This window comes from Ceratosolen solmsi, unplaced genomic scaffold (genome assembly GCF_000503995.2).
Source record: "Ceratosolen solmsi marchali unplaced genomic scaffold, CerSol_1.0 scaffold10, whole genome shotgun sequence".
Taxonomy (NCBI): domain Eukaryota; kingdom Metazoa; phylum Arthropoda; class Insecta; order Hymenoptera; family Agaonidae; genus Ceratosolen; species Ceratosolen solmsi.
The window spans coordinates 1,456,064-1,474,922 of record NW_011948412.1 but is presented as its reverse complement, the minus strand read 5'-3'; the positions used below and the strand labels follow the sequence as shown (position 1 = coordinate 1,474,922).

At 21.3% G+C, this 18,859-nt stretch overlaps 4 protein-coding genes across 4 annotated transcripts; 1 reads left to right on the top strand and 3 right to left on the bottom strand.

Annotated features, from left to right (window-relative positions):
- Positions 1-165: 165 nt before the first annotated feature.
- Gcat (Glycine C-acetyltransferase) lies at positions 166-2,799 on the bottom strand. The gene is made up of 6 exons (XM_011500724.1): positions 2,607-2,799; positions 1,786-2,072; positions 1,252-1,458; positions 961-1,153; positions 547-724; positions 166-481 (listed from the first exon to the last, which is right to left on the bottom strand). Exons 1-6 carry the CDS (start codon positions 2,778-2,780, stop codon positions 324-326), a joined length of 1,197 nt encoding a protein of 398 aa, XP_011499026.1. The 5' UTR covers positions 2,781-2,799; the 3' UTR covers positions 166-323.
- A 3,132-nt stretch (positions 2,800-5,931) lies between these two features.
- LOC105362998 (nicalin-1) lies at positions 5,932-10,016 on the bottom strand. Its single transcript, XM_011500604.1, has 7 exons — positions 9,621-10,016; positions 9,084-9,271; positions 8,668-8,997; positions 8,380-8,589; positions 7,646-8,050; positions 7,150-7,370; positions 5,932-6,100 (listed from the first exon to the last, which is right to left on the bottom strand). Exons 1-7 carry the CDS (start codon positions 9,793-9,795, stop codon positions 5,962-5,964), a joined length of 1,668 nt encoding a protein of 555 aa, XP_011498906.1. The 5' UTR covers positions 9,796-10,016; the 3' UTR covers positions 5,932-5,961.
- Positions 10,017-11,093: 1,077 nt separating this feature from the next.
- Positions 11,094-11,536, top strand: ND-B12 (NADH dehydrogenase [ubiquinone] 1 beta subcomplex subunit 3). The gene has a single exon (XM_011500487.1). The coding sequence runs from the start codon at positions 11,104-11,106 to the stop codon at positions 11,419-11,421; it is 318 nt and encodes a 105-aa protein (XP_011498789.1). The 5' UTR covers positions 11,094-11,103; the 3' UTR covers positions 11,422-11,536.
- A 1,476-nt stretch (positions 11,537-13,012) lies between these two features.
- Positions 13,013-18,788, bottom strand: LOC105364067 (meckelin). Its single transcript, XM_011501927.1, is given in 13 exon segments — positions 13,013-13,166; positions 13,169-13,223; positions 13,294-13,474; positions 13,976-14,250; positions 14,533-14,871; positions 15,449-15,733; positions 15,807-15,972; positions 16,030-16,163; positions 16,373-16,621; positions 16,692-16,892; positions 17,183-17,481; positions 18,037-18,207; positions 18,731-18,788. Coding segments are annotated over 13 exon segments (2,472 nt in total). The 3' UTR covers positions 13,013-13,107.
- Between the last annotated feature and the right edge of the window lie 71 nt (positions 18,789-18,859).

The following is an 18,859-nucleotide window of genomic DNA, read 5'->3' as shown; positions in this document are numbered from 1 at the left end:
TATTTTATCTTGTAAATATTTTATATCGTTATCATGAAAAAAGTTATAAAAATAATTCGAAAAAATGATTGAAAAACTGGTACATTCAGTTTTAATAATTAAATGCTCTTTATTTATACATTAATTGTCAATATACATTTATTATAACATAACAATTATTACCATAGTGTGATTAAAAATGTTAAAGGGAATATTTCTGATACCTGAACCATACATTCATTTCTTAAAATAAATTTCTTAAGATTGTAAAAGTGTACCATATCTCTTCCCAGGCATACTATAATTTAAAATTATTTTATTCTAATAATGTATATTGTAGTTATTTATTTAATCACTTTCAGTTCCTTTCCAATTTCTGTAAATGTCTCGATAGCTCTATGTATATCTTCAATTGAATGAGCTGCACTAATTTGAACTCTTATTCTAGCTTTTTCTTTTGGAACTACAGGATAGTTAAATCCAATAACATATATGCCTTTTTCTGTAATTAAAAATTGTTGCAAATGTATATAGTTATACAATTATTTATAAGAAATATATACTTACCTAACATTTTATCTGCAAATACATTTGTAAGTTTGGCATCCCCAAGTATAACAGGACAAATAGGATGCATATCGCCATTAATTTTAAAACCAGCATTAACCATTTGTTGTCTAAATAATTCTGTATTATGTTCCAATTTTGTTATCAAGTCAGTACTCTGACTTATAAGGTCTATTACCTAAAATATTATGTACACACAAATTAATTATAATATTAAACTAATAATGACAATAAAAACTATTATATAAAAAAATATTTAAGAATATTATTATATTTAATTATAAATATTTATAACATTTTTAAGTTATTGCAATAAGAAAAATATTTTTTATAACATTTACTGTTTCTGATATTGTTTAATTATATCATTTACTTAATTATACATATTTATAAGTTTTTTTTTATAGAACTTACTCGAATTCCTGATGCAACTATTGGTGGTGGTAATGAGTTAGAAAAAAGATATGGCCGACTTCGCTGTCTCAATAAATCTATAACTAATTTGGAACTTACTGTGTAGCCACCAGTTATTCCTCCTAATGCTTTACCTAGTGTAGAATTGATTATATCAATACTACCAAGTTGATCAAAGAACTCTTCTGTTCCCCTAATATTATTTAAAAAATTTTATGAAATAAAATATCTATCAGTACTTTAAAAATAAATTTTTTAATATACAATAATAAAAAAATATAAAATAAATACCTGCCAGTTTTACCAAAGAATCCAGTGGCATGGCAATCATCTACAAAAGTTAAGGCATTGTACTTCTTGGCAAGATTAATTATGTCTGGTAAAGGTGCAACAGTTCCATCCATTGAAAATACACCGTCGGTAGCAATCAAACGTAATCGTGCTGTTGAAGTCTCTTTCAGTTTAGATTCTAAATCCATCATGTCTCTGTGCTTATACCTGAACAAAGTATTTTTAAGTTATCTTTCAATTTCTCATTAAAAAATATTTGTATTGTTATCTGCAGGATTATTATTAGTGATTGTATATATATATATATATATATATATATATATATATATATATATATATATATATATATATATATATATATATATACATGTATATGTATACAACTAAGGTTTGTTTTTCTATATTATTGACAAAAATAATCGAATATAATAACTGAGAATAAGTAACACTTTCAAACTTCTAAGTTGATTCACAATAGTACGATAACAAATAGAGTGTTAGTAATAGTGAAATTTTTTATAAAATATATATAACCTGAATTTTTTAGCTTTACAAAGTCGTATTCCATCAATAATGGAAGCATGATTAAGCTCATCGCTAAAAATTGCATCATTTGGAGTTAATAATGTTTCAAATATTCCAGCATTAGCATCAAAACATGATGCATAGAGTATTGCATCCTCTCGATTATGAAATGCTGATAGTTTTTTCTCCAGCTCTAAATGAATATCTTGTGTACCACAAATGAAACGAACCGAACTCAAGCCAACACCATATTTATCTACAGCTACCTTAGCTGCTTTAATAATTTCTTTATTATTCTAATAATAAAAATGTAAATGTACATTAAAAAAAAAAAAAAAAAGATATAAAAATATTTTGGATTATTATTCAAATATATATATATATATATATATATATATATATATATATATATTAAACTAATTAATGAGTTAATTGAATTTTTTTTAATAAAGTAACTGTCTTAATTATTCATTTTGGTTATTTATTTTCATTTTTATTTTATTTTTGTAAAAATATCTCTTTTATATTAATTAGATAATTTAGAGTTTTTTCATTTGAATATAAAATTAAGTCTCTTTTATTAAACGAAGCTCTTAATAATAAGTGTTATAAAGTTTAAAATATTGACAAAAATTTTAAGTATTATGTAGTTTATAATATTTGCAAAGAGTAAAATCATGAATCTCATATTTATTTGATATTGAACTTTATTTATTTTTAATATGAGTTATATTAAATATTTAATTGAACGTAGTAATTTTTTTATATTCGTATCAGAAAAAATTCAATTAATATCTCAAATTTACATTTTTCACTTATTAAAAACTTACTGATAATCCTAAATAATTATTTGCACAAAAATTAAGAACTTTCTTTCCATTAGCCAATAAAATATTGGTACTCTGAGATGATGCAATAATTCGCTCATTTTTCCAAGTACCAGCATCCTTGATAGATGTTAATTCAAATTTTAGCACTGTTGCTAAATGTGTTTTGTACCGCATTCCGATGCTCCGTTTACCTGAACATATACAATTATTAAATACATTAATTAAAATTTTGTATTATGCATTCCAAATCGCTTTATAAAAAATTATTAATTATACCTTTGAATAAAATATAGTCCATTATTATCCTTTTAAACTAAAATTCTAAATATTGCAGAAAACAGTTCATATGCTTACGGATTTTATATATACGAAAATAATTATATGCCGTAAACCTGTTACAAGCATCAATTTTTTATTAAAAAAAAAGAATTCTCTTCTGATATTTATAAATGGTAGTTATGTAACTAATTTGGTAGGAATCCGTATAATTAATAATTTAAAGCGTTAAATTTAATATTAATAATCTTGATTTAAAAAATAATTAATAATTAATAAACAAAGATGTAATTAATTTTTTTTCAATAATTATTGTTTCACTTAATATTGAAATACCCATATATTAAAAAGATTTGTGATTGAGAATTTTTATATATTACGAATAAATCATAAACTGATATAATTTAAATTGATTTTCAAATAATTTATTCTTTCAGTTTTAATTTTCGGAATTCAAATATAAAAATCGATTATTATAAAAAGAAATGGATCCTGCAAAATTTTTAATTATTGATACTTATTTCCTGTTGGCAGGTAGTGTTGAGTATTAAACGAACAGGTGGATTATAATTGCGATACCGTTATTCAGTGCAAAAGCACGATGTATAGTCTAACTTCTTTCAATCTTGGTGCAATAATACTTTTATTTGATTGTTCGACTAGTGTAGCGAGAAGAGCTTTGTATTATTTTATATTACTTTCATTGAATAATTTATATCAATAAATAAATATGTTAAGTGAATCAAAAGTACAACTCCATTAAATATAAAGATTAATTACAACTTTTATCTAAATAAATATGTAAAATGTGATTATAGGAACTAAAATATTTAATCAATGGTATACTTAAAATACCACGCATATAAAATGTATAATGTGATAATAGAAAATTGCTTGAACAAGTTTGAGATATCGTATGAAATGTTAAAAAATAATATATATTATATCCATAAATACGAATTATTCGTCCAAAAATTTAATAAAGTGTTAACTGCTCAAATTGAAAATTATTTCTGAAAATTATATGTAATAATTTTTCAAAGTTTTAATTATTTTGCTTGTGGCATGAATTTGAGGGAATATAAATGAGATATATTTATTTTACTACACTTCAAAATTAATTTTCTATAAAAGTTAATTTAAAAATGCATAATAAAATTAAAGCATTTCCTATCAAAATATTTGTGAATATCTCAATTTAATATTGTGTAAATTAGAAAATATTGATATGATATAATTATTGAAGTAGTTTATTATAGAGTATAGTAAGAAACTCTTTTTTCAAACTGTTCAATCAAAAATACTAAAGGCAAAAAGCGAAAAAATACATTACATCGTGAATTATTTATTCATACTCTTAGTATTAGTTTATAAAATCTAAGATCATAAAAATGTAATTATATAATATAATAGAAAACATAATTAATTAATAATTAATTAAGAGAAATAAATTATACAAAAAATATCGATGATTTTTATAAAAAAAACTTGGTATGCACCTAACGCACTTATTTTGATAATTTAGAGAATATCTTCCTTGTTAATATCAGTTGAAATAATTAGTCTTTATATTTTATTAAAATGCATGGAAAATAATTGTGATTTCTTAATTAAACAAAATTGATTTTCTACATTATAATTAATTTTTAATATAAAAGTTATCAATAACATGTTTTTAAACTACCTGATCACATCCAAGATTTTCGATTAGATAATAATTTTTAATCTTTAAGTTTTGAGAAATAATGTATTGATAATATTAACAAATCTTTAGAATAAAAACTTTACATTTATTTTAAATTCCAAATTTTTTAGAAATTACTGTCTTTATATCTAGTATTTATTTTTTTAAAAATCAATCTACCATCTTTAGTCATGCAAAATTTAATAAAATTAAAATATTCATGAAATTACATAATCAATAATTTTTATATTTTCTAGTGTATACAAACATATTAACTTAAATTATTCTAATAATAATTTCATAATGTTAATTAAACTAGTAACAGTATATTATTATAAAATAAACTACAAGAATGGCAGTGAAGTATTTATAGAAACTTCAAATATTTCCTATAAATGTAGATATTTAGTTCGTTTGAAAAATTGCAATAAAGTTCTTAGGGTACAGTATTTTTTAATATCTTTACATTTACTATATATTTACAGCTAAATTTTGTTTATTTGTAAATTTATAACAAAAATGGGGATTATAAATAAATATACTAATCGTTCTTTTTAAGTGAAATATTCATATAATTTATAATTATGGATCATTTTGATTTCAAACTATTTATAGATATTATTTTGGCGATAAAATAATTCTTTAATGATAATTCTTAATTCTTTAATAATTCATTAATATATACGATTAATTTTTGCGTTTATTATATATATATATATATTTAGGGAAATACAATAATATTAAAAATAATATTATTGAAATATATTATAATATTATAAATAAAATATATACTTTTATATTCTTAGTTTTTAACAAAATGTTTTATTATTAATATAATTGTATATTTAAAATAATTTTAAAAATTTTAAAAATTTTCTTTATATTATAATACAATATAAAATTTATAATATAAAAAAAACAGTATTTATACTTTCAATAAAACATTCTGTTAACTTTAGTTTAAAGCCAAACATTGAATTTTTAATTGAAACACGCAATATAATTTATTTGTATCAATAATTTAATTTATAAGCTTATTTGTAAATTATAAATTTTATACAATAACTTATATATGATTTAATGAAAACACTACTGTACAGAAGAAAATCCTTTGCTTCATATACACACGCGCAAATAACACATACAGTAAACTGTGAAAGAATTTTAAATCCAAAGAAAAGATTTTATGATTAATGAAATCACAATTACAGAGTCTACTGCTCCATGGAACATTAAAAAACAGTCTCAATTTTAAATAGATATAAAACTCAATATAACAATAGTATGATGTGGAAATAAATTTACCAGTTTAATTAACAGAAAATTTTTGATAATTTAACATAATTTTTACTTTTCTTTTTATTTCTGATCGAAATATTATTGAAAAGTATTAATTTAAAATGCCTTTGACTTGCTTGAAATTCTTATAGCAAAGTTATATATATGTGAAAAGTTGTGTACTATTAAATATACTGCTCCCAAATATGCAATAATGGCTATTGTTAAAAAGAGATCGAATACTGCAGGTTTCACACTGTAATAGAAATAATATATATTCTATTATTTCATAATTTCTTTTTTATATAGTAATTATATAATAAATATCTTAAAATATTTCAAACAATAACTACTTAATATTTAGGTGAATTTTTAGTTAATATATAATAAATTACAATATTAATTATACAATACAAAAATATTATTCTATATAATCATTTAAATTAAAAAATATCTCTTTCATAGTAACATAAGAATAGTTTTAAGAATATTGTCATAAAATTTCAAAACTTCTTTTGAAACTGTCGAATTTTAAAAGTTCTCTTTTTAATAAAAGAGTTTTATCTGTTATTACAGTGTTAATGATATGGTTGGTAAATAAATAAATAAAAAAAAAAAGAAAAAAAAAAGCAGTTGACATTGAAAAAAAGACTTTTAAAAATAAAACTTAATTTCAAATGGTGTGTTTGCATAAAATATTTTACATTAAAAATTTCTATATCTATACATTGCCATATAAATATTTTAGTACACAATGTTAAACGATAATGAAAATTTTTTCTTAAGTTTTTATATAAATTTTTTTATATAGTACTGTTTTATTCTTTATTTAATGTATTAATAATTAATATATTAAATATTAAAATTCTTAAATTGTAATTTTTAATATTCTTTATTGAAATTGATAACTGTTATCTATATTATATTAAACTTATATATATATTTGATTTATCATTTGATATCTAATTATAATTAACAATAATCAATATATTAATTTATATTTTTATCTATTTATTATTGTTTTATTATTTATTATCTATTCAGTATTTATCTATTTATTATTTGATACAGAAGATTATTATATGTATAATCTGGTAAAATTTTTTAAATTTCGTATTAATCGAAATATATGAATATCTAAGTTCGGATGATAACCTTTAAATTTTATAGAATTAAAATTTTTGGGTATCTAAAATCAATTTATATATTGTTCTTTATTATAATTGATTCTATTCTGAGCCTATATTTTATATAATAATAATAATTTAAAATACATTAAATTTTAAAGTAAGTCTCTAATTTTACCTGTAAACATTCAACATCGCTTTTGTCACATCGTAAAAAACAAACTCTGGATCTCGTTTATCTGGAGTATGAAGAGTTACTTTAACATCACCAAGATATTTTTGCATTGCTTCTTTAAGTGTATTGACTAAAATATTTTGTTTATCAGATAGTAACGATCCTGCTCGAGGTTGCGATGCTAAAAAATTCATCCACATATTTAAGGAATCTTTGGAAATGCTCTAAAAATGTGATAATTAAAAAAATTAATCAAATATATATAAATCTAATGTAATAAATTTTAATATATAAATTTTCCAAATAAATAGTTGTATCTATCTTAAATTTATATTTTTAAATCTACAAACAATTACTATAAAATGCAGTACGTAAATATCATGACTTTATTAAAAGAACAAATTATTTTATGGAAGAATTTATCATAATCAAATCTTTTGATATTGAATATTTTTTTACGAAGAAGAAAATTAAAACATTACAATTCAATGAAGTTTACCAGTGATTCAGCAAATATTTTACTATAACTTATATTGTATATGTGTCTAGCAAGAGCCTCTGCCACTACACTGGTATGCTTATAAAGTCTATCGACTTGGACTTCTTGTACAATATCTAAAATGGTATTTCTTAATGGATCTTCATGACTTTTAAGAGTTGACAGAGTTGCTGCAGGTAATCTCCGAATACTATAGCGTTCATGCTCCCAGGCTAAACTCTCGTCTGCTAAATTAATCTTCTTATGAACTCCCTCAATATTACTGTAGCCAAAACTATCAGAGACAGCTTTAAGTTCCTTGTAAATTAGACCACCAGGGGATGATTCTTTAGGGGGCTTGGATACATGTACATATAAATCGTTGCTTGATGAAACTGAATCCAAGCATATAACATAAGAAGCATCCTATTTTGTAGTAAGATTTAAATTATAAATATACACTAATTCAATACAGATTTAATTATATAATAAATATTATATAAATATAGAAAATATAAATAATATATAAAATATAAATAATAATATATAAAATTATATTAGGATTGTAACTAATATATTTTTTATAAATTCTTTTAATCCAACTGATTTTTATAAATAATTAATTTTTATTTAAATACAGGAATGTTTGAAGAAAATATTTATCAATATTCAAAAAAGTTTAAAGTATTTTGTATTAAAAAATTCAATATAAAAGAATTTAACAAATCGCTTAATTCATTGCAAAGAGAACTTACTTGTATAACAGATCCTTCGAGTCCATCAAGTTGATCTTCCAACCATTTTTTGCTTCCTTGAAAATTAAGCTTTCCTGCTCCAGTTACAATAAAAATTAAATTATGTCGTGGTCGCGATCTTCCTATAGAGTAAAGTACTGAAAATAACCTGGCAAGTTCTAGTAACATTGCCAATCCTGATGCATTACTTTCAGCTCCAAATGATAATTCCTATAATAAGTTTTAATTATAACTTATTAATGTAATTCATTTGCCAAAATTCATATACATTACTATTAATTATATTACTGGTGCAACACCATTGCTGTCATAGTGAGCAACTAATGCAATTGTTGGTAGTTTATCTTCCGCTCCAGTTCCTGTTAACTTTCCTTGCAATGTTGCAACTTTAATATCATTTTTAATAATGGGTTGACTAGTAGAAACAACTACTTGATATCCACTAGCAGAAATTGAATTAAATAAGGCTTCTGCTGCAGATCTAGTTTTATCATCAGCAATAAAACTATGCTCTATATCTTGTAAAATTATTTGAAGCTCTGAATTCCACTGAACAAAGTATACAGGAATTGGAGTCTCTGGACCATGTATCATGGACTCTTCTAAAGACATTATATGCTAAAAACAAAAATTTTATATGAATCACGTTAAGCTTTATTTTTCTTTGACATTATCAATTTGTATATTTTATATTTCTTAATTACCTGTATCTCATTTTGAGTTAGTTTATTTATCTTTTCTGGAAGAACAACAATTAATGCTCCGGCTTTTTGTCTAATAGACTGAAAAGTTTCTGGATTAAGATCTAAAGCTCTAACAACAATGCAATGTCTAGATGTGGTCCAACCAGCAAGAGATCTTGCTTCTAAAGAAATTGACGCACTACGGCAACCTTAAATAATAAAATAAAATTGATATAAACTTAATATTTAAAATAGAATAAAGATACTAGAGTTTTATTTGTATTTTTATTACTGATTCTATTTGAATATTTAAAAATTTTAATTATATGTTTATTAATAATTTAAATTGAAAAAACTATTAAATTAGTAGATTGTTCAATTTAATATGTTAATTTTGTATGCCACTTTATTTGTTCATCTGTCTAACGTAATTTAATTTCATTTCATAATAAATTATTATTTAGGAAATTTTTAAAATGAATGCATCTTACAAAATCTATAATTGATACTTTAATTGCTGTTATACATAATGTTCATATAAAATAATAAATTTTTTACCATGAGGTACACCGTGCAAGTCATATTGACTCATACGAAAGGCTGGAAATTCATGAGAAGCAGTTACAGGATTAGCTGGTGAGATTATTATAAATAATGGTAAAAATATTAATAGATAATATGGTAAATAACCACGGCATAATTCTGCAAAACTATCACACTCATCAACCCACATGCCTGCGTAAGATTTGTATTAAGAACAAAAGGAAATAGAAATATGTATTAGGTTATGTACACGTGCTCTTATTATTTTTTCTTTTTGGTTCACTAAAAATTATTTAATAGATTAATCAAATAAAAGAATACATAATTCTGCCACTTTTAATTCCCCCTTCCTATTATTAAGAATACCCGAAACTTGAGGGTTAGACAAATTAATATAAAGGTTGATTTACAGAAGCAGCAATTTATAAAAATGGACATATAAATTTATAGGTTAGAATCAATTAATTTAATCCTACATTATTTAAATGGAAATTTTATTAACAAACAAATTTAGTAAATAATACAAATTATTGGGTTAAATATAATTAAGTATTATTTTTGTATGCTGACAATTTTTTTGAATTTCATAAAAATTTTTAAGATTTTAAAAATATTGTAATTGGTAATTTATACGCTTAATATTATAAATCTTTACAATAAAAATTGTATATAGTATAAGTATTAATTACTCTTAAAATAATATATTAATTACGTTTATTTTTTTGTATATATTTAAAATTAATTATTGTATGATGACCGAGGTTTTTTAAAAATGAAGTTTTATATAAAGCAAATAAATTACTTCTATTTACTTTATAATACAATGTGTAATTTTCTTTATAATTTTACTTTTATATGATATAAAGATACTATTATATTTATTTGTTTTAATACAGGAAGCTAAGCAGCTGAGAATCAAGAAAAATTCATCATCAGAAATTCAAAATGCGCGCTAATCAGTTAGAAATGAATTCCATAAACCCATTGATTATATTTCGTTTCTATTAAATATTGTGGTTCATCTTTATTTTCTAAAATTTTGTATGCTAATTACATAAGTCTCATGTTTTATAATAAATTTTAATAAATAATATTAAGTGAGTATTGAGTATTAATTTCTTAAAAATATTTATATTATTGAATTTGAATTATTTAAATTGAGTTTGAATATATTTAGTCAGCTATGTCACTTTAACCATTATTTATATTGATTTCTTATATTTTTACATTTAATTTTAAAAAAATTAAAAATATCAAAATTAATAAATAAGTTAAATTGAAAAATCTTAAAAATTTCAAAGATACTTAAATTATGCACTCTATGATAAAGTATTGTAATATAAGTAAAGTTTTATTAATATTTACAAAATTTATATTCTAGCAATTCTTTATATCCTTTTTATTTTTAAATGTCTTGATTAATTTATATAAATTTCTTACATTTTAATGTACATGCATACTCATTAGTAGTCTTATATATTCATTTATTTTATTTAGAATGGGCAAAGGTCACCATCAGTTACCAAAAATTCCTAATGCATCAGTATATAAAATTGATAATTCTGTAGTATTGATGAATTTACAAAAGAAATTAGCTGAAAAAGGATTAAAGGATCCATGGATAAGAAATCATGTTTGGCGCTTTGAAGATTATAATAGATCGAAGTATCCTAAATCTATATTTTCATCATTTTTTTTACAAGGATATAAATATTGGATTCCATTAATTGGATTAACGATTGCAGTCGAATCATTTTTAGGTATTGATTATAGTGGACATGGTCATGGACATGAAGCTGATAGTGAACATCATTGAACATGGTATAGATATAATCGACAAATTTTGTTTTGTATTACTAAACCGCATATTGTATATTGCCAATATATGATAGTACTCAAATAAAAATAAAATTATCTTACACAAAGCAATAGATTTTTGAGAGTAAAAACTATATGTATTTATTTTAAAAATTACTATAGGTATTATATTGATAGTTTACAAGTAGACTTATAAATATAAGTATAAAATCCTCAATTCTCATTTATATAACGACGAGCAAATATAATTATGAAAATTCTAAAAAGATAAAATTTGTGTAATTAATATATAGTTATTGATTATAAATTGAATATTTTATATTTCATTAACTGTAATAGTTAATTTTTAATATTTTTTATAATTATGAACAATACAATTAATATTATTAATCTTTAAATATATTTAAATATAATTTTGTATTTTATTGAGAAACATAACAATGTTTAAATTTGTTAGTTTTGTAACTTGGGAATAAATTTAATTGCAATTTTTTATTTTAATTCTTAGTGATTGTTTTAATACCATATAATTATGTTAGATATTTTCATTTAATTAGCATACTGCAAATTGTACATTAAAAGAATTTTAAAATGATAAATAATGGTTTAACTTTATAGTTTTGATAATTTTTATATCTATGATTAAATAATGTATAAATTAAAATGTTTCAATAAACATACACTACATACTCTAATTTTAATTACAATATTATTAAAATTTTTTTTAAACACAATAAATCCAATTTCTATTTAATCATTTGCAGATTATTTTAAGATTTTATAAAGATATTCATTTGATGTATACAAAATTTTTAATACATAAAGAAATATAAATTTAATAAAAATTGTTAACACATACACGCAGATATGTGTGTGCGTGTGATGAAATTTTTAGATTAAATATGTTTAATTTTAACATTGCTTATCTTCAATGTATAAATTATATACATAAATTCACATACATATTTCTTTATATTTTTACATTAAAAATCTTTCATCGATTAATGTTTTTTTAGCTAAATTTCTTTTACCATTTAATCTACTAATAGTAATTAACAAATGAGAAATTAACATGGTAATCATACAAGCAAGAATATAGTCTTCGGACAAAGCTTGAACAAAAATAAATAGAGTAATTTCAAAAGTTCCTAACGTCCATTCGTTGCCATAAAATATAACTCGATCAAAAGTATTGTTATTATCTAAAAAATAAAAAATACATAGTAATTACAATTGTATACTTAATTGATTAAAATAGTAATGATATATTAATGATATTAATATATAATTATATAATAAATATATATTAAATTATATAAAATAATAAATAAATAAATATATATTTAAAATTAAACCTTTTAAATAAATTATAAAAATAGTGATAAGACGGAATTTAAGCCTTGCTTACCAGTTAAATTATAATTAACTTTATTTAATTATATTAAATATTATTAAAATTTTAATATGATTATATATTTTTATTTTTTATTTTAATTTTATAATTATTTTACTTATACATTATTACTTATTATTTAATTTTTCAATTAAAATTTAATTAATATACAATATTAGAAATGAATAGTTTATACCTATATAAAATGTTGATTGATTATCATTTGTTTCAATCTCTATATCACAGAGTTTTTCTAGAAAAAGTCTGTTTTTTATAACATAATCCAAATCCTTAAAACAATGATCTATAAATGCTGTCAAAAATTTTTTTATCTTCAAATGAGTTTGTAAATTTTTTTCCCAATTTAAGGATCCTACAGTTTCGCGTTTAAAAAATCTGTCCTCTCTCTTTAAATAAACAATTTCAATAATAACAAGTACAAATAAAATTTTACTTAATTTATTATAAATTATTTACCATATTTTGTAAATCAAGTAATTTATGATAAATTTCTCGAAAACGTGAAGATAATGATGTTATAAAAGTTTGATTCGTTGTACCTGGAATTAAACCTCTATGAGCACAAAGATTATTTTCCTCTCTTTTTAAATCATTAATCAAAGTTACTAAATCTGTATCGGCATATCCATGAACTGATCTAGAATTTGCAAATTCATCATTATTTAGTTTAATTTCTGTTAATTATATTACTTAATCTATTTAATAATTTATTTCATAATTCATTAATCATCAAATAAAACTTATTTTATTACAAATAAGTTATTACAATTACAAATACATATTACATTTATTTGACCAAATAATGATATAATTATATAAAAATTTGAATTGCTTTATTTTAACGGTCTAATATTATTATAAGGTTTGTGATTTAAATAAAACATGTTTGGCAGATAATTTGTATATTTAAACAGTTGTAGTTGTTTCTATATTGTGAATACATCATTACTAATAAATATTAAAATACTAAGAATAAAATAAAAGAATTAATAATAACATAAGAGACAGTAATGTCTTACTTTGAAGTATACACAAATTTGAAACTACTTATTCTTTTTTTACAAATAGCTGAAGTTAAATATATATTAAAAGAGAATATTTATTTACAATTAATAAGTCTCTTAATGTATCTGCTTACCTTCCATGAATATAGTATCCATAATAATCATATGCAAAGATAAAGATACTTATATTTGCTACAGAACATAAATCTACAAAATGCTGCATTCTATTTTTAATATATCTTTCATAAAATGTGATTGAAATAATCCATTGTAAACAGTAGCAAAAAATATAGACTAAGGCTCCTACCCCAAATCTCAGTGTAAAATTTTTTTCATTAAAAGATTGTTTTTTATTTTCATTAGTCTGTAATTCTGGTGTTGTTTGAGCCCAATATTTTAACCCTATGATCTAAGCATAATGAAGTATTATATAATTATATTAGTATATACATTTTTTTCTATTATTATATTATATACTAGTTTATATATATTTTATTTTTAAATAAGAAAAATTTAAGAATTGTCAACGCTTGTTTATAAGAACCAAGTATAAAAGTAATTCATTATTTATTTTGAGATTGAGGACTAGTAATTTTAAATTTCCTTTTATTTTCATATTTTTGTTGTAAAATTATAAACTATTAATTAGTTCAAATAATTTTTTAATAAAATTGAATATAAAAGAGCTTACCTCCAACATAAGAAGAGTAAATATGATCTGGAAAGCGATATTGATTCTACGTTTAGTTTGTATTTTAAACCACTCGTTAGCCACAAAGTACGTTCTCCAGATACTGATTGGTAAGTGTTGTAGATTGTCAACACTGCCGTCCTCGTTCGGATAGTCTAGATAACTTTTCATTATCGTCGATGAATCGTCGTGTTCAAATCTACTGCCATAAAGTTTCTTTAGTGATGTGTGTGGTGAATCGTATCGTGTCTGATTGTGTATTGTGTGGGGCTGCTCCCAATCCATGAAGAAGACGTTAATATTACGATGTCGATAGATGAACGCCATAATCTCCACTATCTGAAATATGTGTAAAATAAAATTTAACATTTCTTTTTTTAATTTTATTAAAGATAAATGTAAAAAACGTATTTTTAAATTAAAAACTGTAGAAATAAAATTGGTGGAAGATTTTTTTCATTTTTCATTTTAGTATCAGAATGTACTTTATATAAATTTAATTAAAGTTACTGTTGCTTAATTTTAAAGGTAGTTTCTTTTGATTAATGTATTGCTCTTAAATAAACAATAATGAGATTAAATATAATATTTATATCAATAATTAATGTAATTAAAGGTTTTTAAATATTTACTTTTAAATTAAAATGAAGGTATAATAACAAAAGTATTATTAAATGTTTTAGATAATTTATGATTTTATATTTTTCTATTGAATATAGATTCTATAAGATTATATTTAAAGTACAAACTGTTAATATTATTGATTTATCAATTTGTAAATTTAATACACACAAATTTCTTTTATTTTATAATTATTTATATTAATTTATAATTAATGCAATATAATTTTAAAATATTTTTAAATTTTTAACAGTAACTTATATAGTGATAATTACTTAATATTTTTGTTATTTACCTTAAAACAAAATGCTATTATTGTACATAAATATATCTTTGATTCAGTATTATCAGTAGGTAATAAAATATGCAAAACTGTTTGCCCTTTATAAAAAATGAAAGTATAAATACAAAAAGAAGTTGTTACTAATAGTAATATATTCCCAACTGCACCTAAGCAATATATAAGAAACCATATGATCACTCCAATATTTAAAATACCATTGAAATTTCTTTTGCAATAGCTCCAAGCTTTCAATGATGAATATATTATTGCAAAGCCTGCTAAGACTCCGATTGCTATCTATAAATAAAAATTTTATATAACAGTAAAAGTAAATACGTTTAATAGCATAATAAAAATCTTATTAACTTACTTCAATAGTATTATCTATATTCTTATTGGTTGAAATAAAAATTACTTTGTAATCTACTGTGATTTGTTTATTATCTTGAATATCCTGTTTCTTTAATTCATCATATTCAATAATTATCAATGGAAGATAAATGTGTCCTCCTTCTCTATCATTTTGTACTGTAATCCTTAAATAAATAACATTGTTTTAAAGTTTGATAAATTGTAAACGTAAGTGAACTTACAAAATTTTTATTGATTTCATGTATCGAAGTATGGAAAATTCATCCTCCCTTTTAAAACTATCATCTACTAAATTAGATATTGCCTTATAACTTGAAATGTTATCGATAAGAAAAATTTTTTTCAATGGTTGCCACTGTAAATATTAGAAAATCTTATTAGAAAAACTTTAATATTCTTATTCGTTTAAAATTAATTTAATATTATTAAAAACGAAACATTTTCTAATTGAAAGAGTTATGCAAGTTATAGAGTAAAATTTTCATATGATTAATTATAGAAATATTTTTACTATTGAATAAGTTAACTTTATGTATTTAATATTATTCTTTTAATAATACTTACAACTTTATTTTTAATAAAGACAGGTAAAGCGCTTAAAAATACTTGTCCATTCTCACTGTATTGTAAATATGGTACATAAAAATTCATTTCTCTAATGGTCAATTCCTTGGCATAGATGCGACATTGTTTATTAATGTTTATTCCAAATCTAATATCGTTAAAAAATGTGCAGAAAATGCTTGGGTTATCTATGTATTTTAAATTTCCATTACGTGTAAATGTGGCCATTGTAAAGTTTAAATGATTGTTCTACAAACAATTAAAAATTATTAAGCGAAATAAACAATATAAATTATAAATGTTTTATTATCAAACTTACCAAGTCATTTTTATTGAGAGTATACTTTACAGGAATTATTTTATTATTTACAATCATTGGATATCCACTCTCTTCATAAAACATCCATAAACCTGAACGAAGATCTTGCTTGGATTGGGATAATTTACATGGTATACTTGTTTCAGAAAGTGTTAAAGCACACATGTTGGATAGGCGCTCACACGCTATTTTATCCCCATCCTAATAAAACATGAAATAAGGAGAAGAAAAAAATTTACAAAGGGATATTATTCAATAAATTGAGTTTTACCTAATTAAAATAATAACCATGCATTTAATAAGTTTTATTTATAAATTTAATAATTTTAAATAAATTCTATAAAATTGCAAAGGAATCTTAATTTTGAATAAATTTCAAATAAAATATTTGATAAATATTTTATAATTAACTTTTTACTGATAATTATGAAGCATTATGAACTTTTTTATTTTATTGTAGCCATGAGATTATTTTATATCATTTTCTATACCTTACACAAATATGTTGATAATCTTAGCTCCTTTCTAAAGTAATAACTGTCTATGTTTTCATTTAAAAATTGTATCGAATATGTGTCACGAACATTGAAAAAATCAATGTCATTTTTTCGAAAACAATAATCGTCTATTCTTATATGACTGACAATTGGGCACGCACAAATACTATTATTATTTAGAGCAACATTGTGACAAGTAATACATTTTAATCCATCTTTTGATGGATAACTATTATTAGAACATTGAATGCATTTTAAAGTTTCCAGCAAATCTGCATTTGTATCTCTTTCAACTGAAAAATTAAAATAAATTTTTGAAGTTTATTATAAACATACATTAAGTGATAAAATTACTTTTATATTAATGAAAAATTAATTTGACTAGCATACTATATAATCGCAATATAAATATATATAACATATAAACTTATAACATATAGCATACCATATATATAAAATATAACATTAGTTGAATTATATTAATTAATTAATATAGTCTTAATATTATTAATATAGTATTTGTATTTTTTAAATTCAGTATTAGTTTCTGTATAATTTATATTATAACTCCAGATAAAATAAAAAGAATATATAATTATATCAGATCTATTAATCTGTCTGACAATGCATTTATTTTTAAATATTTTGTATTAATTAATAAAAACTTATAACAAAATATATATATATAATAAATTTATATCTTATTATTAAATAATAAACATAATTTACTATGTGTCATATTTCAATAACCTAAATACAAATGTTTTATGTATAGACAAGTCTTTTAAGTACCACATAACTTTTAAAACTTAATCTTTGATTTTTAGTTAGAATTTATAATATAATACCTTTTATTTCATTTGTTTTACAACTGCAGGTAAAATTATCATCTTTTCCACATGGTATACAACTTTTCTTATCAGAAGTTAAAATTGTACCAGGTTGACATCTTTCACATATTGGTAAATTATATTCATAACCGATTGTTCTACTATATTTATTACAAATACATGCAAAACCTAAAAGTACAATTTTATAAATTATTAATAAAATACTATCGTAATTATTAAAAAAAAATTTAACCATTTTCTGAAGGTATTAAATTCTTTTCATCATCACATTTAATGCATGAAAATGTATCAGTATTGAAGTACTCATTAAATTTACAATTTTGTGGACGATTATATTCAAATATATAATTGTCATGTTCATTAAATCCTTTGATAAATATTGGCAGTATCAATAATAAATTGATTATTTTAATTTTGGTATTATACAAAAGACACATTTTGTTAATGTAAGATCGTTTGTTTTATTAAGTAATTATAATTTTATTTAATGAATTTAATAGATCTAAATTCGTTTTGTGTATATAATAATACTGTGATGATGTTACTATGGTAACAAAATATAAGGCCCTATTATATTTATAAATACATATATTAAATTATATTTGAAAACTTTTAAAGCAAGATACCATATTTAAATATATAAATGTATGACAATAATAAACATACTTGTTCATAAAAACATATTTTTAACATTTGAATCGCACTAACAGAATGACTCTGATATATTTTTCCTTATATGTTGGTTTCATTGTGGCATATTTTTATAATATAATATAACGTAATAGGATCTGACATTTTAATCTATATAAACATTGAATTT

Bases quoted from the DNA above. Each gene is read 5' to 3' on its own strand.
- Gcat (XM_011500724.1), bottom strand. From the start codon at position 2,780: ATGCGGTACAAAACACATTTAGCAACAGTGCTAAAATTTGAATTAACA. The intron at 1,459-1,785 runs GTTATATATATT...TACTTTGTTCAG, and splicing joins TGTAAAGCTAAAAAATTCAG to GTATAAGCACAGAGACATGA. The intron at 725-960 runs GTAAGTTCTATA...ATAATATTTTAG, and splicing joins TAGTTGCATCAGGAATTCGA to GTAATAGACCTTATAAGTCA.
- LOC105362998 (XM_011500604.1), bottom strand. From the start codon at position 9,795: ATGTGGGTTGATGAGTGTGATAGTTTTGCAGAATTATGCCGTGGTTAT. The intron at 9,272-9,620 runs GTAAAAAATTTA...TTATTATTTAAG, and splicing joins CTTGCACGGTGTACCTCATG to GTTGCCGTAGTGCGTCAATT. The intron at 8,051-8,379 runs GTAAGTTCTCTT...ACTACAAAATAG, and splicing joins TCGAAGGATCTGTTATACAA to GATGCTTCTTATGTTATATG.
- ND-B12 (XM_011500487.1), top strand. From the start codon at position 11,104: ATGGGCAAAGGTCACCATCAGTTACCAAAAATTCCTAATGCATCAGTA.